The following is a 26,410-nucleotide window of genomic DNA, read 5'->3' on the forward strand; positions in this document are numbered from 1 at the left end:
AAATTTTTTTTTGGTTTGTTCCATAAACAAAAAAAACCATTTATTGTACTTGCATACAGTAGAATAACACAAATGCTATACTACAGTAAACAGCTGTCTACTTTACTGTATCTTCATTTTCTCAGCTGCACAGTTATTCCAAATATTTCTTTCCAGCACTAATTCCTTGTTGTTGCAGCAACAACAACAACTAATTCCTTGTGTTATAACATAAAAACTCACTGTACAGTAGGTACGTCATTGAGGTGATTCACACATCCGTAGTTTTCTCATGGAAAGTGATCAATCAGTCCACTGATAGGGATTAGTTTTACATCTCTTTTATTACACTGTATGCCAAGCAGTATATACTATATTAAGAATCTTATTTGACATTTGATTATCCTGCTCCTTCTTTCTTTTTACCTTTCAGTTGAAAACAGCTGCATTTATTTTTCCATTTATTGTCTGACTTAGTAACTGAATGTGCTGTATTCTGGTTACTATAGCAATAACCCACGCCTGGGTGTGGGTAATGCTGGATTTACCCACGGTTGGTGTGGTTTGGTCGAGGCGGCCGAGGACCAAACAAAGCCAACCTTGGTAAATACAGCATTACCCACACCCAGAAGTGGGTTATTGCTATTATACCATGACATTATTTAAGAAAAGAAACTATTACTTTTCTTAAATAATGGCATAGTATAATGCCTGTTTACTGCCGTCCGCGAGATGTCTGGCATCAGCGGCAGTTCTGATGTACTGAGCGCCTGCGCAGTACATCAGAGTTGAGCAAAAGCAACGGAGAAAGCAAGATCTCCGTTGCTTTTTACTGTTTTAGCTATGTTAAATGGGTTTAACATACGAGACAGTTTTAAAATAAGCAACAGAGATATCCGTTGCTTATTTTAAAGTGTCTCGCCTATGTTAAACCCATTTAACATAGCGAATAATAAAAGCAACGGAGATCTTGCTTTCTCCGTTGCTTTTTTTTAAAATCTGTCTCGCTATGTTAAATGGGTTTAGCATAGCGAGACAGCTTTAAAATAAGCAACGGAGATCTCCATTGCTTATTTTAAAGCGGTTTCGCTATGTTAAACCCATTTAACATAGCGAGACAGTGTTTTAAAAGTAGAGTTATACTAATGGAAAAAAGTCCGGGCGACCGGACCTTTTTCCATTAGTATAACTCGATTTACAATGTGCACGCTGGCCAATCAGCGTGCACGTTTTGGGGGGGTCATGGTATAATTTGTGATAATACCTGCTGCAGACTGCAGAAAACAGAAACACCAGTTTATTAAATGTAATAAGTCCACTGATCTAACTAAAGTAAAAATTACTACTTTTTGAATAAAGCCTACTTTACAAGATGAGGGCATAATCATAGCAAAAAGAAATGGCAAAAAAATTGCCCTTGATTTCTGAAACTGAATTAACTGAAGGAGAAAAATGAGGAGCTTGACTTTTGATAATCTGTGATGCTCAAACCGTTTGCTAGAGGAAAGTGTGTTACTTTTTTTTACTTTTCCACTTACAGGGATGCAGTTGATCTTGACAGTTCTCAAGATGAATTTCGGGCAAAACGACTTCTTGAAGGTCTGGTTCAGGAACTACAGAAGAAGGCTGAACATCAGGTTGGGGAAGATGGCTTTTTACTGAAAATAAAATTAGGGCATTATGCTACTCAGCTTAAGGTATGTACCAAGATAACAGTTGAAGTTTCGAATGCTGTCCAGTAGATAAGAAGTAACAGATCTAACTGCTGTGCATGCTGAATGGTGAAATATTTATTTCCTTTTTTGCTCCAGGGGCATTTATTGCCTTCTTGAAGTATTGCAGTTTTCCACCTCTCACTGGACAAATGTTCTTTTGATTTCATTACATGAACTAGTAATCTAATCATTGCAAGTCCATGGAGCTTTGAAGTGTCTAATAACTTTCACTACTTTTGTAAATAAGTAACTGATGAATGTTTTATAGTTACAGACTAAAAGCATTTTTGAGAGAAATTGGAGTAAATTTTTTTAATGGTTAAACCAACTTGTTGTGTTAGACTGAGCCTTATTATGTTGCTTGGTTGGTTTAGCTGAAATCTTGCCAAGTCTCATCTGATTTGCTATTAACTCATTACAGCTGGGTGTACCTGTAGTTGTTTTTGCATTTACATCCTAGTGAAGCCTCAAGACATCAAATCTTGCTTGTTCATATTTGTGTTGATTCCAAAACCATGTTACATACAATGTATTTAAGCATTTTATCTCAAAGCTTACACAAGAAGGGACGTGATGATTAGTGATCAGCAGTATGGTTTCATGCTGGGAAAGAGCACTACAGATGCGATGTTTGCTCTGAGAGTGTTGCTAGAGAAGTACAGAGAATGTCAGAAGGAGTTGCATTGTGTTTTTGTAGACTTAGAGAAAGCATATGACAGGGCGCCTAGAGAGGAGTTGTGGTATTGTATGAGGAAGTCAGGAGTGTCAGAGAAGTATGTAAGAGTGGTACAGGATATGTACGAGGGTAGTGTGGCAGCAGTGAGGTCTGCGGTGGGAGTGACGGATGCGTTTAAGGTGGAGGTGGGTTTACATCTTGGATCAGCTCTGAGCCCTTTCTTATTTGCAGTGGTGATGGACAGGTTGACAGACGAGATCAGACAGGAGTCCCCGTGGACTATGATGTTTACTGATGACATTGTGATCTGTAGTGAGAGTAGGGAACAGGTGGAGGAGACCTTGGGGAGATGGAGATATGCTCTAGAGAGAAGAGAAATGAAGGTCAGCAGGACTAAGACAGAATATATGTGTGTGAATGAGAAGGAGGATAGAGGAATGGCGAGGATGCAAGGAGTAGAGGTGGCGAAGGTTTAAATACTTGGGGTCAGTAGTTCAGAGTAACGGTGAGTGTGGAAGAGAGTTGAAGAAGAGAGTACAGGCAGGATGAAGTGGGTGGAGAAGAGTGTCAGGAGTGATTTGTGACAAACGAGTACCTGTAATCATGAAAGGGAAGGTCTACAAGAGGGTAGTGAGACCAGCTATGTTATATGGCTTTGAGACAGTAGCACTGACAAAAAGGCAGGAGTTTGAGCTGGATGTGGCAGAGTTAAAGATGTTAAGATTTGCACTGAGTGTGACAAGAGTGGACAGGATTAAGAATAAGTATATTAGAGGGTCAGCCCAAGTTGGAAGGTTTGGAGACAAAGCCAGAGAGGCAAGATTACATTGGTTTGGACATGTGCTGAGGAGGGATGCCGAGTATATTGGGAAAAAGATGCTAAGGATGAAGCTACCAGGTAACAGGAAAAGAGGAAAGCGTAAGATAAGGTTTATGGATGTGGTGAGAGAGGACATTCAGGTGGTTGGTGTGACCGAGAAAGATGCAGAGGACAGGAAGAAATGGAAACAGGTGATCCGCTGTGGCGACCCCTAATGGGAACAGCCGAAAGGGGATGATTATCTTAAAGCTTACACAATGGCAAGTGCAGCAGTATTGATATTTGACCTCTGTCTAGTCCAGGTAAAGATAAATTGTTGATGTAATATTTATTTGTTGCCATAAATTTCATGTTTTTCTAAGTATTTTGGCAACCAAATAGCACAAATAGAACTCCTTAGCCTCACATGAAAGTTCTCAGCTGGGTGAATAAAATGCTGCTAACAGTATGTGAGTAATTCAAGCAGGAGATATTTCAAGTTTACAAAATATTATAAACAATAGTTACTGTCTTAATTGTGACTTGTAAAATCCAATTTAAGACCTATAAGCTAAGGAATAGAAACATCTCTGGAGCATATTAATAGCAGTTGGCCAAGAGCTTCATTTCTTGCAGTTATTTCCCTGTTAGGGGAACCCCCCTCCATACAGGCGTAGCCATTAGGAGACGTGTATGGATGAGGTTATGTGACTTTGCAAAACCCTTTAAGGTGTCATTTGTTAATGCCCCCTTTGATGGTTCCTTCTTGTTTGGACCATTGGTGAAAGATATGCTCACCCACAGCGAGCAAAAAGAAAGTCACTGTTTGCCATTGGAATCAAGTTTTCTACCCCCCCCCCCCCCCCCCCAAGCATTCCTTTTCTAGGAACCAGTGAGGTGATAAGAAAATGTGGTTCCATAGGTGTCTTGGACCTTTTCAGGACTCGAGCAGGGGATACTTCCTCCAGAGGCAGAGGAGGAGGTTTCAGTGGAAGATGCCACTCAAGAGGGAGTCCGCAAAATCAGGGTTTCAGAGAGACTTTTTCTGATGGGCCCTATTAGCCCTCCTGAAGCATTACCTAACTGTCCAGGAGGCAGTTATTTTCCTTGCACCTGAATGCCTGGACAAACATTGCAAACAATTCCTGGGTGCTAAAAATCACATCCAGAGATTTACATACCGTTTTCCCTTCCACCTCCCTTTTAAAGGAAGAAACTTCCCAACATTCCACCCAGTCAGAGGGGAGTATGCAGCTTGAGAAATACAAAAGTTGCTACAAAGAGTCACTCAGGATGTCCCACCAGAACAGATAGGATTCAGAACTTACTCCTGCTTCTTTTTAGTGCCAAAGAAAACATGGGACCTAAGACCAGTTTTGGATCTAAGCAGTTTGAGCCAGTTTGTAAAGAAATCAAAGTTCCAAATGGTTATGGTTCAATCCATCCTACCTCTTCTGCGCAAAGATGATTTGGATGTGCATTGTAGATCTCTAGGATGTGTACTATCACATCAAAATTGGCAAGCCCAGCAGGAGAGATCTGGGTTTTTGGCTGAGAGTCAATCACTACTAGTTCAAAGCACTGCCCTTTGGACTCGTCACAGCCCCCCAGGTGTCTACCAAGTGCATGGCAGTGGTGGCAGCTCACATGAGAGTCAGAGGACACCAGATGTTTCCCTATTTGAATGATGGTTCCTCACAGCACCATCCAGACGTCAACTCCTACAAGCCAGGGATTACTTGCTCCAGATCTGCAATGACTTAGGCGTCCAAGTAAACCATGCCATATCAAAACCAAGGGCTATTCAGACTCTGGAATTTAGAAGAACTCAACTGAATACTATGACTCAAAGGAGACATCATTACATCTTCATCGCATTGCATCATTGAGAAATTAGATCCAGGCCTGTCTCATCCATTCCCCTCCAGTAAAACTATTACTTCGAGCTCTGGAGTCATTGTCAGCTGCCATTCTTCTAGTTCCTCTAGAAAGACTTTTTGTGAGAGTACTTCAATGGACATTGGCGGTGCAGTGGTCCATTCTTTACCAGCCTCTATCATTTTCCGTAAGACTAACTCCAGTCTACAAACGTTATGTACACTAGTGGATTCAGTCAGACGATCTCTTCTTGGACAGACTGCTCTCTCTTCCTCCCCCATTCACCACAGTGACCACAGACGCTTCTCAACTGGGGTGGGGTGGTGGGGGGGCAATTTTAGGGAAAGATAGCCCAGTGCACTTGGTCCCCTTCAGAGACTGAGTTGCATTTCAGTGTCCTAGGGATGAGAACAGTCCTAACATTGCAAGCCTTCCAGGACTTTCTCCCTCTGGGAAAGATTGTTATCCACACGGACCGCATGTCAGTGATTTGGTACATTAACAAAACAGGAGAAACCCATTCCTATGTGTTGTGCAGAGAGGCCATGAGGGTTTGGGGAATGGGTGATCACGTCAGACTTGCATTCTCATTGTGATGCATATACCGGGGAAAACCAACACACTGAGACTCAGCAGGTCCATTTTGATCCCTCATGAGTGGTCCCTCAATCCGACAGTAGCGAACTTCATTTATTGCTCTGGGGTCAGCCTTACTGCAGCCTATTTGCCTCACTGCTCAACAAATGCAGCTAAAAACTTTGCTCTGATTCCCCACTCCAGGGGAGTCACCAAGGGATGCTTTTATTCACGATTGGCCCCGGGTCTCCTCTACGCCTACCCCTTCCTTCTGCTAATCTTGAAGTTCCTACAGAAAGCAAGCAAGCTGAAAAGCTCAGTCATACTCCTTGCCCCTTTCTGGCCTCGTCAGATATGGTTTCCCTTCCTCTGGTCTCACTTGAAATATCCTCCATGGATATTGGAACCCACTCAGGATCTCGTGCATCTGATCCAGCAGGGATCCAGTGTTGCAATCTACATGCTGTCAAGCTGACCACTTGGTTTTGCCACTTCCAGTAATAGTCAGATGGTCCAGGCTCTCTACCTCAGTTTGTGACATTATCTTGGCCTCTCAGAAAGCCTCCATCAAGAAAGTCTATAGAAGCAAATGGAAAGAATTTCTTTTTGGGCTTCCAATCAGAATATTGACCCTTTTTCAGCACCTACTTCAGTCATTCTGTTGTTTCTTACCCCTCTTTTTAAAAAAGGGGCTCATTTTGCTTATGTTAAACTTCAGTGGGTAGCAACATCCAATTTTCATATGGGAAATTAATCATCTCTGGTGTTTTCCAGATTATGTAAAGCTTTCGTGAAGGAAATCTGTCTCCTTAGAGTTCCAATAAAAGATCCCTCTTCTCCTTGGGATTTGACGGTGGTCTTTCAGGGGTTAACTCAGAAACCCTTTGAACCGGTGAACAAATGCAATATGAAGTTTCTCTTTCTTGGAAAACGATATTTTTTCTAGCTATCACTTCAGCAAAAAGAATTTCTGAGCTCCAAGCCTTATTTGCTAGGCCACCTTACATTACTTTCCACAATGATAGGGTGCCTCTTCGAACCATCCCTTCCTTTCTGCCTAAAGTGGCTACGTAGAGCATTATTAATCAGTCTATACAGTTACTGGTGGTCTTTCCAAAGTTTTCCAATATAGGCGAATACATGCTGCACCTTCTTGATGTGCACAGACAATTATGTTTTTATCTTCACAGAGCAAAATGGTACAGGAAGTCTGATCAGCTGTTTGTATCTTTTTCTACTAACCACTTTGGTCAGACAGTTTCCAAAAATAACTCTGGCCAAATGGATCACTGATTGTATCTCGCTGATTTATTCTCAAAAAGGTTTGGATTTGCATCGTCCTCCTAGAGCTCTATCCAGTAGATCTATGGCGACTTCATTTTCCTTTTCCTCAAGAACTTCCATTGATGACATCTGCGCTACAGCCACTTGGTCAAAGATTCATACCTTTGTTACACATTACAAGTTAGACATTGTCTCCAGAAGCAGAGCTTCCTTTGGTTGAACAGTGCTCTGGCATGTCCTTCCTTGAGGGCCTCCCAAGGTTACTTTGCTGGGGGTTCTAACCCATTCGTGAGGAAGAATGAAAAGGATAACATCAGATTTAGAATTTATGTACGTGACATAACTTGACATCTGTGTTGTCCATTTTCATTCTTCCTCACTTCCCTCCCAGCCACCCCTGGCTCTGTCACAAGGATCTTTGGATGATATTGGAAGCAGCATGTTCCGGATTTGATCCTCAGTCTTTTTCTTTTGTCTGTTTTATCTCTGTAACACAGTGGGTCTAAGGCAGCCAACTCTATTTGAGGAGTTTGGGATAGAGTAGGGCATTATGTGTAGATGGAGGAGCTTGAGTTTTGGATCTGAAATCTGGTAGATGTGTCCAAGTTTGTTCCAAGGTTCAGATCTGAGACCCATTCATGAGGAAGAATGAAAATTGACAACACAGATGTCAAGTTATGGTAAGTACATAACTTCTAATTTTTTGGCAAACATGCCGATACTAACAGATTGCTGGAGGGAGGTAAGAAACAGGGGTCCTTTCAGAAAGAGACAGACCAACAGTACCGAATGACTATGCCAGCATTCTTTCCTGCCTTCCCTCTCCTCTGGACAATATGCCAACAAACCTACTTCAAAAGTTTATCTTTAACATTCTCCTTTGGCAAAAAATTGTCTCAGGCTCTTGGGTTTTAAAAGTTGTGCCGGAAGATTACAGATGGCACTGGATTAAAAAAAACTCCTTTAAGCAGAATTCTTCCTTACCCTCAAACTAAACAGATTTTTTTTTTCCTCAGGTTGTTCAGTTTTTACACACCCGTTGAGTCATAGAACCAGTGCCTGTAAGTCAAAGGAGCAAATGCTGTTTTGTAAAAGAAGCAAACAGATCTATTTGAAGTGTTCCGCACAACTGGTTCAATTCCTGGAAGATCTTTGTATTCAATTTCCATTCACAGGGGTGTGTTGTAGTCTTTCTCACCTTGTCTGCCACTGTGCACTGATGGAATGCAAGATATTTGAAGGGTTAAGGAATGCTGTGCAGCTACCTCCTAGGCCTTCATAGCAAGCATGCATAAGGGTTATGGCCTTGTACCTTTCTGCTTGTTTTTGTACTACATGACTGCACTACTATTTGTAATCACTTGAAGAGGTCCTGGTGACCATAGATGAAGAGGTGTTAAGGAATGGATCACATCTAACATCTTCTTTATGTTGATATGCTTTGGTCTGTCTGAATGAATTGACTGTCTTTGCACCTTTACCCCTATGGATGCTGCTCCTCAAGTAAAATCTGACGTGTCTGTGGTTAGAGATTGGTTTGTGGTCTAGGGAGTGAATAGGAGACCTGGATTCAGCTAAATCTGTTGTCTCAGTAATGTAGTTCTATTTTAGAAAGCCCAAAAGTAGAATTTGATACTACAGAGGATGTAGATGCTAGGTCCTTTTTTTTTTTTTTTTTTTTTTTAAATAAACCACTGCTACCTTACTATGGTTCTGGTGTATAAAATTGAATTGTCACTATGGTAATGTTTTTTTTTGTGGTGCATGAAACATTTTTATGTCCTCCACATTGACCTGGTCATTGAAGCAATGTGTTCTACCACAGACCGAATGAATGCCACACAACACAGTAATCAAGTCCATCATGGGCTGGCGTAGTTGCAGATTGTGCCTTGATGGTCCAGAATATGTGCTGATTGGTTCAGAGTGCTGCCCCCATGTTTGGGCCATCTTTATGTGATAGTGATGGTGCGCTGTGGTAAGCATACTTGTCTCATTTGCATTGCACTCCTTTACTGCTGCTGCAGCTACAAGGGGAACTCTGTTGGTACATGCAGCTGTGGGAGAACCCCACCACTGCCCCTCAGTATGAAGAGTGCTTGGACCATTCAGTCTTAAGTTCATCAATGGGCAAGGCTATGCCTTTACCGCGGGCAGATAACCAACTAGGATGGTGATTGACAAGTGACCCTGACATTTGACTGCCTCTCATATATTTGTATTCCCTCATTGTCAGCCCTGCACATTTTAACTGATGCTTCACCCTTTTCAGGTTTCACTGTAACAGTGGTCTTCCCTGCAGATACAAACAATAGGCACATTAGAGTTAATGTGGGTACCCATGATACAGTCGTGGCCTTCTGGCATGCATGCTAAGGGTGACAGTGCAAGATGTCCCATATAATTCCCACCCAAGTCTGCTTCTGTCCCAGTGTACCTTGGATACCTGATGTACTACAGCATAACATAGACAACATATGGTGGGTCAGGTTACTGTCTGTGTCAAACAAGAAACAAACCAAAGCCACGCAGGGTAGACCAAGTGCACGGATTAAACCATATGCATATTGTACATCCAAAAGCAATCCAGCACAAAGGAAGATAAAATCAATAGGCTTTATTGTGGCAACTTCATCATGCAAACCGGTTTCGGCTGAGAAACGAGCCTTCTTCAGTGCAATAGAAAATTCCTGTCTGTGTCTGCAATGGCGCTGTACAGCAGATTGCTGCAAGTGTTACTAAGCTTGTGCACCATTCACTAGGATGTACAAGGAGCCGTTTGTCCTGATGCCAGTGGCCACTCCTTCTGGAATGATTACAGTACTGCTGTCCTCTATAAGGGTACCAGACATTTTTCAGGCTCTGTTAACCTGCTGTTCTGGATGCTCCCCCTCCGTTGATCTCTGCCTCTATGGAAATGTGCCTTTGCCTTGACATGCCATAGCATGTCAGTGACATGCTTATAGCATTATTTAAGTCTGCAGTTCATCCCACCTGCAGCAGTGCTATCCTAGATTAGCATCTGCCACACCTGTAAGGCTGGTCAGCACCCATCTCCTGAGCAGGTGCTGTTTATAAATGAGGGGTGCCTATAGCAGGGTCTTATTTTTCAGCAGGACTGAAATTCTCCAGCCTGTAATGTCCACCTTACTTCCCACACATACAGGAGGCAGCTGTGAACACAGGAAACATGGCTGTAGACCCCATTCTGATGGGGACTGACAAATGATAGCTACAGTCACTGGTAACCTAGGTATGCCTTACTACAGGAGACGTGGCAGTTATGGGGGTCTGTAATAGTATAGTTGGAGGGATAAGTGGAAAAATGTACAGCTGATGTAACTGCTGCACATTGGCACATAAGCACTCCCTGCAGAGCCTCTGTGTTAGAACCTGTAGGTAGGTCTAGGGGAAGCCAGTTGTCCTTGGTGCCAGCATTAGTGGAGACCTAAAAGAAACACAGCTGTTAACTAGCTGTGCAGTACTATAGTGGTGTAGGCGTAACATTGCAGTAGCCAATGCTGTAGGCTAATTTACACTGTAGGCAGGGCAAGACATCTCAGTAATAAGTGCAGGCATGTATAGGAACTGGTTGTCCTGATATTATTGGTAACTTGTTGCCAGTGTAGTATACATGACATGCAGGTATACATTTTGACATTGCTAGGCGTGGGTAAACTGAATATATGTACAAGGGTACATTTCCTTAAGAAGATAGACAGCCATGCACTTGCAGAGCACAGTGCATCCTCTCAGAGCTCTTTGTAGTTGATGAAAATACTGCTGTTCTTCCAAGCATTACTGTCTAGTGCTCTAAAGTGTGTCTGTATTTCTGGGAGTTAACATATAAAATGGCTGTGCATACTATAACTGTGCAAATCTATATCTGTTTGTCTGGCCCTTGGGTAAATGACAGGAGGTGTCATGAATATATGTGGCCCTTCCACAGAGATTGCAAATTTTTGCCTATAGCGATACTCCCACCCATAGCCAAAATCCTTGAAAAATGTATTCACCAACAACTCCTAGAACACCTTCCATCAAATAACCTTCTAGCTAATACACAGCATGGTTTCTGCCCCAAGCACAGTACTAACACTGCCCTTATTGCTTTCTCAGATGCCATTCACCATCTTATGAACAACGGCTTTTGACACCATATCCCACCAACTTCTCCTAAACAAACTTGCCACTTTCAGCCTCAGTCAGTCAACCCTTTCTTGGTTCCACAGTTACCTTTCAAACTGACAACAGGCCACCAAATGGGACCAAAACCTCTCTCCTTTACTACCTGTCAACACAGGTGTTCCCCAAGGGTCCATTCTGGGCCCTCTTCTGTTTATCATTTTTACAAATGACCTCATGTTAGCTACCAAATTAGCCGCAATAATACAGTACGCTGATGACACTACTCTCATTGTATCTGCCCCATCCCCTCTAGAACTACAGGAAAAGACACAAAAAGCATTCCAGGAAACAGAATCATTTCTTACTAGCCATCAACTCATTCTCTCAACCCTAAGAAGACTAAGGTAATAAACTTTACAAATAAAGCTAAAAAGAACACCTCTCCCCCATCCCCTATTCTATCCACAAATTGCACAAAAATTGAACCTACTAACCAGGCCAAACTACTAGGTGTTATCATAGACAGTCACCTAAAATTTGACATTCACATATCCCAAACAATTAAAAAAGTCCATGCAAAACTCGGTGCTCTCTACAGAGCAAAGCCATTCTTAACACCTCAAGCAAGGCTAGCCACAGCTAGATCTCAGCTTCTGTCTGCACTACTATACTGCCCACATATTTTCACCAATTTACGCAAAAATTACCTTCAAAACCTAGAATCCTGCTACAACAAAATAGCTAAGTTTGCAACCAGTCTCCCTCATAAAGCTCATCACTGCACTGCTCTAAAACAATTGAACTGGCTAGAACTGCCTCACCTCTTAACTTTAAATCAACTTGTCCTCACCCACAAAATTATTTCAAAACCCTCTCACCTGCCCTGCCATCTCTTCCCTTGTCCAGCCTCAGACTTGTAACAGAGCCCTCAGATCCTCCAAAAGACCACTGATCAAAGTTACTCAGTCCAGAAACTCCCACGGAGACTCCCTCTATTCAAACAAAATTGCTAATTCTCTCCCTTTAGTCTTACAAAAGTACCCCATCCTCTTCGGATTTGAAATGTAGGCTAAAAGAATACCTCAATAACAACTGGTTATGCCCATATTGCTCTCCTGGTTAATTTCCTTTACCACCTTTCACGTGTTACTTATCCTCTCTCTCTCTCTCTCTCTCTCTTCCAGAAACACTTTTCTTCCCTCATTCTCTGCATGTACCCACTACCTCTCTCTTTCTCTCTCACTACCTCTTTACCTTCTAAGCGCTCTATATTCTCCCCTCCTTTTCTTCCTGAATCCTCTCCTTACTGTTCACCTCCTATATGAATATGCAACTTAACAAATGATCCTTTACATTTCTTATAACTCTGTAATCTAATTTCCTAAGGATGTACTACCCTGTTGATTCGCTGTTTTATGTAACTATTTTAGTGCTAATCAAGTGTCTTTTATATTGTGTTGTACATTAATGGAGCTTGTCTCCTCTGAAAGTGGGCTACCAATCCCAGCCAGACACTACACAGTATACAAATGCAAAATAAAATAAAATTGTTGCTGAACATCTGTGCCAGGCAAACATAAATCTGCATATTTATAGTATGGGCCTGTGTGCTAGTCCTATGTTTAAAGGTATGACTTGGCAGAGGTATTGACCTTGGCCATGGTCATTATCAGCACAGCGGACAGTGCAGGTCATCGGTATGATGACATGCAACATTGCATGCTTGACAGGCAGACTTTAGGTAATACCTGGAATGGTGTTAAGCAGACTGAATTGTTTTTATTTAAGGTATGCATGGAAATATTTTTTTCTACTGGCAGGTCTTTGTCTCACTCAGCATGCCATGGGGTAAGTATGCTACTCTGTGGTGCATCTACACCCGGTGGGGGGTAATGGTGACTCATTTTGTAAAATGCAGTCTTCGTTTGTTATAGGTTCAGCTGGGACCTCTTATTTGTTAATGTTGTGCTGGACACTGCCTAGTATGCTGCTTTGTTTACCAGGTCATATTTATGTGTAGGTGTGTTAATGCATTCACAAGATGCAGACACCTGGCTACTGCATAAGAAGCTCCTGGAACATATATATGTAAGGGGGATCTGTAAGTTGGCAGTATTTTTATAGCATCTTATTTTATACTTATCACAATTCTCTGATTTATCCATTCCTCTTTATTCAGGAATAGAATCATAAAATAATCCTGTTGCCTACTGTAAGGGGCAAGAAAGTCTAGGAACCATTTTGGGTTTGTTCTGCCAACAAATGCTGAACTATGTTTTAAGTACAGCCTGTCCATTGACAATGTAAGCCTAGTTATGGCAAACTTCCCATTGTAATTTTCCTTAGAATACTTCATCGAAGTTGCACATACTGCATGTTGGTCATTTCTCTTTGTATTACTGATTTGATTTCAGGAAATGAGGCGTCATTTAGTTGAGCTGCTGTGCAGATGATCTTAACTAGGTCTGTTTAGAGTGTTTTTATTACATGTATAAGTTTTCATGCCTCTTCTATAGTATAGCTGCTGGTCTCTTTAATACTCATTGTTATTGCAAAGGGTACTTGTAATGTTTTTATATCTGTGTTGTCACAAAATTTTATTTTTGGAAGTCACTGACTGTGGTCACAAAATTTTATTTTCGGAAGTCATTGACTGTGAACAAGTAAAGGCAAGATGACTGTACCTTATATCCATTAATGGTTCCTGACTTTAGTGATTTTTATTTTTAGGTTCATAGGTAAGTACTGGGCTAGCTGCCTTTGTGGGTCATTTTAAGTCTAGCCATTTTCCCTTTTTGTGCTCAAAATACCATATCCCATTTCGATGTAGCATGACTGTACCCACCCCATGGACAATCATTACATATTATCTCTAGTGAAGATAACTGGGATCATACCATAGATAATTTGAGGGGCCCTCACATGGGATAAAGCATTTAGGAGCTGCATCTGCCCATTAGTAGTAAAGGGAGCTGTCCTACAGTAATTTTTCTCTTTCCTGTTCTTAGATCTAAGTTGCACTTGAAAATGGACAGGGATAAACTTTGTGGATGAGTAGTCTGTTTCAAAGCATTTGTTGTCTGATAATGTCTTAAATGATGAAGCAGTACACATATGCCATCATATATAGCTGTCATGCCATAAAAGTTTGCTTTAGTACCAGAGTATGAGAAGAATTGTCTTAGCCTTAAGTTTAAGTATATTATAATGTACAGATTGTAGTTTACTTAAGCAGTAACCGATGACATCTGTATGTTATGTTGAAGATTTGCCCACAGTTGGTGTGGTTTAATCACGAGGGTGAAGCCCGAGTGATTAAAGCCAACCATGGGTAAATCTTCAATATACCACACCACAGAGTCTGTTATTGCTATTATACAGTGACATTATTTAAGAAAAAAAAAATACGTTTCTTAAATAATGTCTTTGTATAATGCCTCCGTGGTGGCCTTCCACATTTTTTCCAGTATCCTGGGGCTTTGTCTGATGTACTGCGCATGCGTATGGGACTTGTGTTCCCACGCTTATCCAGTACATCAGTGCAGTGCAAAGGAAGCAGTGGAGAAAGGAAAATCTCCATTGCTATTAATAAAAAAAAAAAAAAAAAAAATGTGACAACGTTCAGGAGAGCCGAGACAGACAAAATAGAAGGATAATTGGGTAAGTTTCTTTAGTTTTGCAGAACGTACCTGATTATCCTTTTATTTTTCTCTGCTCCATCTCCCTCGTTCGTTTGAGATCTTCCCTTTTCCAATTTCATTTTTAAAAAAAAAAAAAAGATATAAAAGTAAAAAAAATCATGAGATATACTAATGGAAAAAAGTCCGGTCGACCAGATCCGTTCATATATTCTCGGATTTGCAACGGGCACACTGGTTGGGCTGACCAATCAGTGTGCTCATTTTTTGAATATTAATGGACAGTCATTGTATAATGAGTGTTATACTGCTGGTCTGAAAGCAGTGGTGCAGGAGTTAAAATCATAACTCCTGACCATCACTTATTAATTGTTGGCAGTGGGTGGGGTTGTAATCTTGTCTATCACGTTAGTTGTAGCAGTGGAGGTATCTTTTTAATTGGACATGCATAGCCTGTAAAACTGTTTTTGTCACCAAAAAAGCATGTTTACCCTTGCAGCTTCAGCATAAATGTAAATATACATCACTATATCTGGCACAGCACTTCATGTATTCTCTAGTCATACTAGCTGGGAAGTAAAGTACTTTGGAGTATGGAAAAACATCAATATCATAACTATCTTGAGGTATGCAAAGCCAAGAGAGTTTTGTATTCAGCTATATTCAAGGAGAAAATGGTAGGCCCTGTATGCAGATGAAACGCTATCTACTGAAGCTGGAGATAATCATTTAATGGCAGAAGGTGCAGAGCATACAGCAGAGTAACTCCTTGCATCCCCTTATGCTCTCAGAATAATTAGACTGGCATTAGAAATGAAATACTTGCAGACTGAGGTAACTGAAAGAATAAAACAGCTTGAGGTGTAAAATAAGTGAAAGCAGAGACAGCCCAAAGGTACTGAAAGAGAACGATTGCATGCAAAGAAAAAGAAAATGAGTGCCCAACATCAGTGGGTGATTGTGACCCTTTATCAGAATGCATATGAGTACTGGGAGGAAGCCAAATCGTGGATGGCATGCTTATAATCAAATTATTTCCTGAGTGTAAAAAAGGTGGTAACTTTGATAGATTTCAACAACAACAAACACACCCACCACTTCTGGCCAGGTAAGAATAACAACACAACCAGGATCCAATGTAGAAAATGTAATAAAATCTCTAGCACCTTCATATTTACATATAATACATCTTCCATATGGGAATGTACGGCTTTGTAATAATGGCCCAGATTTAATACATGAGCTTAATATAACAGCTAAGTTATTTTTAAAAGGGGCTATTGTAAACAAAATGTATATGCCCTGTTAATGCTAAAGGAAATTTGTATAGGCAGACAAACCAGTTACAAACATGGCATGTTCTTTCGGCTTTTCCCGGTTAGGGATCGCCACAGCAGAACTTCGGTCCGCTAATGATTGGCAGTAGATTTTCACGAATGCCGATGTTGCCAGCTCGACGTTCAACCTTTAATGAAGGCACGCCCATTTATGCATGTCTTTCGAACGCCCACCCAACCGCAGGGAGGACATGCAGACTCCACACACAAGGCACTCCCCGCACTCCAGCCGAGAATCGAATGGGAGAACCTCTTGCTGTGAGGCAACAACGCTATCACTGCACCACCACGGATGTACCACAAACATGGCAACCTACTAATATAAAAAAATAATGTAGTGTCTAATTTAAGAAAAAAATATGTAGTTACTAATGACATTTTATCTAGTGAGGTAAAAGGTGTGATTAAACATTATTGGGATTTTCTTTTAAAATTTAAAGAACTTTCTGAGAAAATATGCAAAATCCGTATGTTTTCATACTGTAAAGGTAAAAGTATTCAAGACATATTAGTACATGCCTATTTCTCCACCCCTAGTTGTAACATTGATCCTATGTGGAAGATGTATTATATGTAAATATGTATGCAATACATTTAAATATATTAATGGAATTCCTTTCAAAGCAAATTACAAGTTTTCATGTAACACAGAAGGGATAATTTATACTATAAAATGCCCTTGCAATATGTTCTATGTGGGTGAAAGCAAGAGGACTTTTAAACTTAGAATTCAAGAAAACGTCAGAGATATTAAAAGTACTAAACCTGAAAGTTCTCTTGCAATGCACTTTGAGAAACACCGTAATAAAAGTCCAGGAGGCTTACAGTGTACCATATTGGAACATATTTGTGAAAAAGGATGTAATTTGGATGTAAAGAAAAAACTTTTGTATAAAGAGACTGTTTTTATTTTAAAGTATGGGACTTTTAAGTCCAATAGGTATCAATGTGGAACGTAATTGGAAAGTTTTTTTTTAGCTTAATAGAGAGCAATTATGTAATTAATGTAAATTGATTGTGCTATAAATGCTTGGGTGTTTTTTGTGCTTTTTTATTCTCCTTTGAAGGCTCCAAGCCGAGGCGCTAGAGATTTTATTAAATTTTCTACATTGGATCCTGGTTGTGTCGTTATTCTAACTTTTTTAGATTTGTTTAGATATTTAAAAATGGTGTTTAGTCAACAGCAGCTTGATCAAGAAAACCAGGCATACCTCTCACCACTTAAAGCAAAAAGTCTGGACAAAGGCCCAAAAATAGGGACAGTTTTTAAATATTGCTCGAACAAACAAAACAGGTTTGGTGTTAGCATGAATTTTTCTGATGGGTATGAAGTCTGAAACTCAAACGTCTGTCATTATTTTCTGACTTAAATCTTCAATGATTTGCCAAAGATTTACTAGAAAACTACAATTTTATGAAAAATGAACCAAAAATATGAGGCAAAATCTGGACATTTTGTGAAAATATGTACAGCTGAGAGGTATGGATAGATGTGTTTTTATAAGCCCTGCTCATGGGTAAGGCAGTGTGCATGGTGTATCCAGAATGTCTGGTGTAGATTGAATGGTGTTAAATTTAAACACTGTTTATTTAAATGTATTAATTTGACTCCTGAGTTATACAGAGAAATTCTGAGAACATAGAAGTCAGAAGTGGGTAAGTGAATGTCAAGTCACTACTTTTGAAATGCTAGGAAACCTTGTGGTTAGGGAGCAAGCACTCAGGACTTTACTTTAGGACATGACAGTTTTATTAGACGATTGGAAGAGTAACGAGTAACAGTGCTGAGGAAATGGAAGGGGTTACTTCTCTCTAGCCAGTAGGGCATAAATCCATTAGAAGGGGTTATCCAGTACCACTCATGGATGTAAGGGAACCCTTTGGGACAGTCTAAATCTTCACAAGAGGTCACAAAGGCAAAAGTACACATTGGCTCAAGTACACAACAGGGTCTTAATTTTTAAATATTTCCATTGTAATCACTGGGCTATACCTGTTCCAGGTGACCAGCGTGGTAGGTCAGGGAACAAAAACTTGATGGAACTCGTTGAAATATAGGAACACACTAGTAGTGGGTTGCCCTGAAACTGCACATGCTACATGCTCTAGATTATTACAGTAGTCTGTACCCTATCCTGGTAAGAGGGTGGAGAAAGCATTGCCAAGAGGGTAAGTACATATAAGGTTTACCTATTATGCTGTTAGAGAGAAACATTACCTGCCTGCTACGTCCTCTTCAGTTATGGTCATGAGAGAAATGCCTTTTCATATGCTATTGGCCAAGTTTGATTGCATCTGTGAAGAGGGGGCAGTAAGACAGTCAGGTGATGGTGTTTATTGATGTCCTTTGTGTGATATACTCACTGATTTGAGATGATTTGTCTGGAGTATTTCTTTGAAACTGATGTATGGCCTCCTAAATTCCAGTGTTCAGAGTGATGTCTATAAGAGACCTAGTCAGTTTGTCCCGGTGAGTCCAGTATTGGTTGGGACTTTTTTGAAACTTTGTGAACAAGATATATGTAAGTTGTTGCAAAGTAAACATCATAGAGACTTTAACCTTACTGAAACATAGTTTAAGTCCCTTATGGACTTAACTTTGATGAAACTTGTAGGTGGCACCGTAGTTGTGATGGACACCTCTAGGTACACTGAGAGCATGTGTAATATGCTATCTGATAGTTTTACTTATGCTGTTTGCTCTAAATCTGACATTGATAAGGTGTTATCAAGAATTTGCTCTAATCTACATGATTTGTTAATGGAAGGTAACATTACCAAGGAATTATTTGAGTGTTTTCTGATTGAATGTCCGGCATTCTTATTTTACATGAACTCCCTAAAATTCATAAATCCCCGGAAAACCCTTCAATGAGGCCAATTGTCTCTGGCTGTTGTTGGGCAACTGAGCCCTTGTCTGTTTATGTTGAAAAGCAACTGTGACCAGTACTAGATAAAGTTAACACTGTCCTTAGAGATGCTAAGCATTTCCTAACATCTTTATTTGATTGGTCCAGTACCAACAGCACTGACAGTTTTCTGTTGGTTACAGTGGATGTGGTGAGACTCTTCAGGGTCATGCCTAATGACACAGGGATTGAATTTGTTACTCTGTTCCTGTATAAATATTCTGATTACAGTGCAGGACATGTTTATCTTATTAGTGTACTTCTTGATTTGATTTTGAACAATGTTTTCACTTTTAAAGATTAGTTATACAAGCAGTGGGTGGCTGTAGGGATGAGCATACCTTGTGCCAATAGCTAAGCAAACCTAGTGCTAGCTTATTGGGTGACACTCTGTCTTTAATGAGCGCAGTCTTTTTAAACAGTATATCCCATACTTTGCCAAGTTTGTGGATGATATATTTTTTGTATGGGCAGGTTCTGTTTCTGTGCTGCATGACTTTGAGTATCTGCAACAGACAACCAAGTTTCTACGATTTGCCTCTTAAGTTCTCTGCTGAGAATATTGAGTTTTTAGATGTTAAAATAATAAAGCAACAGAGTGGTTTAAACACTCAAGTATAGCAAAAAGCTTCCAAAATGTAGTATTTTACATAGGCAGAGTATGCACCCACAACATATTCCCAGGAATGTCTTGAAAGTACAGTTCCTTAGGTATGCCAAGCTCAAGGCAGATGATGAATGTATGATATCTTCTTTTGATGAACTGGCAAATGACTTTAGTAGTAGTTTACCAACAGCATTAGATAGCTGTAGCATGACAAGGGGCTCTACCTAATATGAATCCTCAGTCCAGACTATATTTCTCTCATCAAGACCAAGAGGCTGAGTTCTGGGGGTCACAAGGATACAATGAGAATGAGCATTACCTTCTCAGATGATGTTAGCTCTGTCTGTGATATTATTAAAAAAACACTGGCATGTCCTTACATGTGATGATAGAAACAAAGCTGTTTTAGGTGAGGTTCCTAAATTTTGTTTTAAGAACAGTATTTCTTTGAGGAAAATGTGTTGCAAACATGTTCAAAAGAAACCAAGGATTACTAATAGAATACGGACTCATTCTTATAGAGACTGTAATATGTGTCAGCTTATTGAAACTACTGATAGATTTGAGCATCCTGAGACCAAGCAGGTTTATAAATTCAATTTAGCAAGCTGCACTGTTTGTAAACATTTTTGTGTTGGTAAACATAGCATTAAAAGACCATGTACATGAGCACATTTATGATGTGTCTAGAAAAGATAAAAGAAATGCACTGTCAAAACATATTCTAAATGCTGGAAGTACTCATAAGTTTAAGTTTATTGCGCTACAGCTTTTTAATGTCAGCATTAGAGGTGATGTCAGCACTAAAACAAAATGTGTTGAAACCTAAATGGATTTTAGAATTACAGTCACAGAGGAAAGGGTTTAAACGACTATGTTCCTTTAAAACCGTTGCATAGGTCACGTGATCTTAAGAGGGAGTCCTGAAACTCTGTATTTAAGCAGCATTCTATGCCTGTTTTATAAGATCTGAAGAAGCACCTGGATAGGTGTGAAAGCGCTAGTCTTTTTCTTGGATGTTTTTAACATTTTTATGCTGTTTTATCAAACTTTGGAACTGCCACTTCATTGGATTCAGCTGTGTTGACTGGTTATTTTTCTACTTGGATTGTTTGATAACATTGTCTTAATGTGATGTACATTTTTCAGAAGTGCTGGATTTCTATTAAAAGGAACGTTGGAGATGAATATAAAGAGAATGTTAAGACAGAGCTGTCAAATACCGGCATGCGAAACTTGAAGGAGATAGTCAAGGGGGCTTCTAATCCTCAGGGGCACAGGGAGTCTTATGTACTAGAAAATGTGGATGTTCAGAAAATAGTCTCCTAAACTTAGGCTAGAGGGAGAAGTGATGCACTAGCTGGTAGTCTCAATGACCTGCCATCTGGCAGATGTTCTTCGTATTTCACTGTTGCAGTCATTGTATTTGGGTTATCTGCTTGCAGTAGCCCTCAGTCGGCCTGATTATCAGTCTTTGGTCCTGCATCGGTTGCCGTCTCATCTTCCTTGACTTTAATCAGGGGAAGCCAACCTTCTCCTCTCTGAGACCTAGGACTGAATTTGCTTATGATTCTTCTGACCAGGATTCTGAAATTTCTGTTTCCTCTGATGAACAGGATTTACCCTTATCTACCAATGAGGATTCTGATGCAGAGGACTCTATTCCCTCTGCTTCTCCTCCAGAGGGTTTCTCTTTTGGTGAAACCTTGCGTACTCTTAGGGAGCATTTTTACTGGGAAAGCCAGGATTGCTCTGATTCTAAAAAGAGGCTTAGGGATGTCTTACTTCTGGCCCAACACAGGCCTTTAGCTATCCCCCCTGTACTGGACATTGTTGATGATGCCTTTTCAGAGTCTAGCTTGGCCCCTGACTCCTTGCCTCCTGCTCCCAGAAAACCAGGTAGATATTACAGGGTTCCTGACTCTCACAAGTTCCTCTCTAAAAATCCTACTGTGGATCCTGAGACCATTTCACAGGTACCCAAGGGCATTAAGGCTACTACTGCTAAAAATCCTACCCCCTCTGATAGAGATTCCAGGGCGCTGGATAGATTGGGGTAAGAAGTTATACAGTTCTGCAGCCTTGGCCATTAGGGCTTTAAACTGCCAGTTTCATATGTTAAAGTATCAGCAGCATATTATTGGATTGCTTAAACAGAAAATAATGTTGATTCCTGACTGTGCTGAAAATAAGGATTTACATGATTTAATGCATTCTGCTGAACAAGTTGGAAAACATACTTTGCAGTGTGGTTTTAATTCACTAGAGGCATCTTGCAGGGCTGCTGTTACTGGGTCTGTACTTAGAAGGCGTGCTTGGCTTAAGGAGCAATCTTTGCCAGATCATGTTAAAGCTAAATTGCTAGTTGCTCCCTTAAACCAGGACCACCTGTTTGGCAACAAAGCAGTAGTACTTAAAAAGATGGAGGAAAAAGGTAAATCTATGCAAACTGGTAAAGATTTCCTGCAAGTACAGCCTCCTAGATTTAGTAGGCATTGGCCCTCTAAGAATTGGTCCTTTCCTGCCTCTTCCAGGCCTTCTCAGTCCAAACCCAGAACCAGCAGAACACTCAGGCGTCAGTCCCAAGGTACGAACAGGACTAAGCAGTGGGGGACTCCCATTTCCAAAGCGGGGAATAGTAAGACTCCCCCTTATGGTAAACTGTCTCAGTGCCTTAACTTTAAAACTTCCAAGCCCTTCTCAACTGACTGCTCCTTTAGGGGGAAAGATTGCTCTGCAGGCAAAAAACTGGGAACTCATTACCCAGGAAAAATGGGTTTTAAATATAGTTTCCCAAGGATGCAGATTCCATTTTCACATTTTACCAACCCCAGACGGTTGGCCAGCAGAGGCTCAAAAGCAAATTCTCTCTCTCTCTTAAGTATAAGGGCTATTCAAACTGTCCCAGAAGAGGAAAGGAGACAAGGTTTCTACTCGAGACTTTTTCTGGTGCTCAGAAAAGATTACTACTGGCGTCCTATCCTGGATCCCTCTGTTCTAAACACTTTTTTGGTGATCCCAAAATTCAAGATGCTAACTCTTCAGTTGTTTCCTATGCTAGGTAAGGATGCCTGGTTGGCAACACTGGATTTAAAGGAAGCCTACCTGCACATTCCAATCAGGGAATCTTGCAGAAGATACCTACGCTTCAAAGCAGGCTTCATGGCACTATCAGTTCTCTGCACTGCCCTTTGGCTTATCTACTGTGCCCAGGGTATTCACAAAGTGCCTAGCTTCAGTCATTGCATTTTGCAGGCAAAGAAATATTCAAATGTACCCATACCTGGATGATTGTCTAATTCGGGCAGAAAGCCAGGACATACTATTGAATCATCTGGTGTTTGTACAAAAAGTGCTAACTTCTCTGAGGTACATCATAAACGAAAATAAATCACATCTGGTACTTTAACAACAAATTGTATTCCTGGGAGCAAGCTTGAACACAACTTGCCAGATGGCTTTCCTCATGCCAGAGAAACAAATTTGACAGCTTACTTCAAACTAATGGCCACAAAGACCCTGCTATCTTCAAGACAAATACTGCAAGCCTTGGGGTTCATGGCCTCCTGCATTCTCCTAATTCCATATGCAAGACTGCATATGAGGAAACTACAATGGTATCTAAAACCCAATGGTGTCAACATTCCCAGGATCTAGAAGCAATGATTCCTAACATACCTTGCCTACAGTTAGAGTTCCTTTGGTGGGCAGAGACCTGCCACCTAAACAAGGGACTGCCATTCACTCTACCCCCTGCTGCCCAAACCCTAACAGATGCATCAGACTATGCATGGGAGGCTCACTTGGCAGAAAGGTGCATTCAGGGCAAATGGAACCCAAGTCAAATGCACCTGCATAGCAATCAAAAAGAAATAGCTGTACAGAATGCTCTGACAGCCTTCAAGGACCACATTCTTCCATGACAATTAATGGTAAAGATGGACAAACACCACTGTTATGTGGTACATAAACAAGCAGGGGGGGAACCCACTCATACCCTCTCTGCAGACTAGCCATGGCTCTGTGGAATGCAGCCTTGAGCTACCAAGTGCACCTACAGGCTCAATTCCTGCCAGGAAAGCCAAGTACACTGCCAGACAATCTAAACAGAAATCTCATGGACCCACGAGTGGAAACTGGAACCAAAAACATTCAACATGTTGATAAACAAATGGAGCCCAGAGATGGACCTGTTTGCCTCCCCCCAGAACCACCAATTGGACAAATTCTGCATTAGGACTCCCCACAAACAAGCTTGGACAGTGGATGCCTATCCTTCACCTGGAAAAATCTATCAGTTTATGCCTTTCCTCCTCTTCCTCTCCTCTCCAAGGTCCTACTAAAGATCAAACAGGACAAACCGAGGACGATACTGATTGCACTAGACTAGCCACGCCAACACTGGTACCCCCTCTTGTGCAGTGTGTCACTGCCGGCACCATGGCACCTGCCTCAGACCCCTACCCTGCTGTCCCAGCAGAAGGGACAGAGATTCTACACCCTCAGCTTCAAACCCTGAATATGACAGCCTGGCTAATTACCTGATCTCTCCATTACCATCCCTCAGCAAACAAGTGTTGGATGTCATTCTGGAGGCAAGGAGGCCTAGTACTAGAAAATCTTATGCTGAAAAATGGAAAAGATTCTGTTCCTGGAACCAAACTCAGGGGATGAGCACAGCAGCGCCCAATTCACCTAAGATTCTTAAATACTTAGCTGAGATGCTTCACAAGGGCCTTTTTCCTCCATCAAAATTCATGCTTCAGCCATTTCAGCTCATTACAATGCAGAACCACCCCTCTTTTCTCATCCACTGCTCAAGCAGTTTTTCAGAGGAGCGAAAAACTTAAGGCCACCCAGGAGAGCCCCTACCCCAGCCTGGGACCTTAACTTTGTATTGAAAAAAACTCCTTTTGAGCCAGCTGCAAATGCAGAGTTGAAATTCCTTTCTTGGAAAACAGCCTTCCTTTTAGCAATCACATCAGCAAGAAGGGTGTCTGAATTACAGGTCCTTATGGCAGTGGAGCCTTTCGTCATCTTTCATGCAGGCAGGGTGTTCCTCAGGACCAATCTCTCCTTCATGCCCAAGGTAGTATCCAGTGTGGCTCTTAATCAGTCCATTCATTTGCCAACCTTCTTTTCTAATCCACAGAACAAAGGGGAACGGATACTGCACTCCTGCGATGTGCACAGACAACTTAGATTTTACTTGGACAGGACCAAACCTCTCGAGAAATCTGAACAGCTGCTGGTGGCATTTGCTGCAGGGGCAGAGGGGAAGGCCATTTCAAAGCAAACCATTTCTAAATGGATAGGCCACTGCATTCATTTCTGCTATAAGCACCATGGAAAACCTATCCCACAGGGGATAAGACCACATTCAACCAGGGCTGCATCAACCTCTACAGCCTTTCTCAGAGGTGTCCCTACCAGGGACATCCTAGAAGCTGCTACCTGGAGTTCTGTACATACTTTCACCAAGCATTACCGTTTGCCAATTTTCTTTAAATCCAGAACTGGTTTTGCCACTGCAGTCTTGCAGGGCCTTATAGCTGGTCCTAATGCTATCTAAATTCCTCCTCCCATCCTTAGCTTTGGGAATCTACCCAAATGTGATGACTGCAACAGTGAAACACGAAGAACATAGTACAGTTGCTTACACTTACCATAAATGTAGATGTTCGAGTGTATTCACTGTTGCAGTCCTGGTTACCCTCCCTCCAGCCCCCCTGACTTCATTTGGCTATACCTCTATCCCTTTTTGCTACGCTTAAAAGCTTTTCGGTGTATTTGCTTTTTTGTTGGAGGTATAACCTCGTATATATATATATATATATATATATATATATATGTATGTATATATATATATATATATATATATAATTGCTTCCCATTAGGGGGGCATCTGACATCTGGGACAAGGGCAAGAAAAACTGATGTAATGGCGTCGGCTGCATGCTTTATACCCCTGACTACTTGACATCATGGAAAATGACAGCAACTGATGCAGGACCCAAGACTTTGATAAACAGGCCGACTAAGGGCTACTGCAAGCAGATAACCTAAATGTGATGACTGCAACAGTAAATGCACACGAACATCTACATTTATGGTAAGTGTACACAACTGTACTTTCCACCCACAGCTCATTATATTCCTTTTTCAGACCATTAACAAAGACATTGGGAACCTCCAAACACTTGACCCGACCCAGTTCGGCTTTAAGGGCAGATCATGCCTACTAAACCTGATTGACTTCTTCGAGACTGTCACCAAGGCCATAGATGAGGGGAAGGTAGTTCACACAGCCTACCTTGACCTCGCCAAGGCTTTTGACGCCATTCCCCACTCGGGAATTATAGAAAAACTCACCAGCCTGAACATAAACCCCTACGTCACGAGATGGGTTGCCAACTGACTTAGACAGAACTCGCACAATAAGAATAGCGGGCTCCAGGTCCGACTCTAAACCAGTCACAAGTAGTCCTCTACTGTTCGACATATACTTCTCAGAAGTACAGGCAAAAGCAGGAGGACTATGGCTAATCAAGTTCGCCGATGACTGCAAACTAGGAGCCATAATTGACTCTCCGGCTGACACAGATATTCTCCAAAAGGGCCATACTGAGACGGACACCTGGTGTCAAAAGTCATGGTCTCAAACTAAATGCCAAAAAATGCATAGTCATCCCATTTGGGAAAAACAAAACACCCATGAATTATCACATAGGTGGCAGCCCCCTTAATACAGAAGAGGTAATAAGAGATCAGGGACCCAGGTAGATAGTAATCTGTCCTTTGACAATCATATTGCCAAAGTAGTTAGGAAATCCTTCTATGTAGCCCATCTAATTACTAAAGGGTTCGCATCTAGAAATAGAGGT

General features: G+C 41.2%; 1 protein-coding gene across 4 annotated transcripts in view; it reads left to right on the plus strand.

The window, feature by feature from the left end:
- LOC122787814 (signal transducer and activator of transcription 5B-like) overlaps positions 1-26,410 on the plus strand; it is a 2,227,565-nt gene that overhangs the window by 630,656 nt on the left and 1,570,499 nt on the right. For all 4 annotated transcript variants that reach the window (XM_044054718.1, XM_044054719.1, XM_044054721.1 and 1 more), the window contains one exon: positions 1,520-1,676. In XM_044054718.1, the coding sequence (XP_043910653.1) occupies positions 1,520-1,676 (157 nt within the window). The remainder of the gene's footprint in view (positions 1-1,519; positions 1,677-26,410) is intronic.

This window comes from Protopterus annectens, chromosome 13.part0 (assembly GCF_019279795.1).
Source record: "Protopterus annectens isolate FY-2018-M chromosome 13.part0, PAN1.0, whole genome shotgun sequence".
Lineage (NCBI taxonomy): Eukaryota > Metazoa > Chordata > Ceratodontiformes > Protopteridae > Protopterus > Protopterus annectens.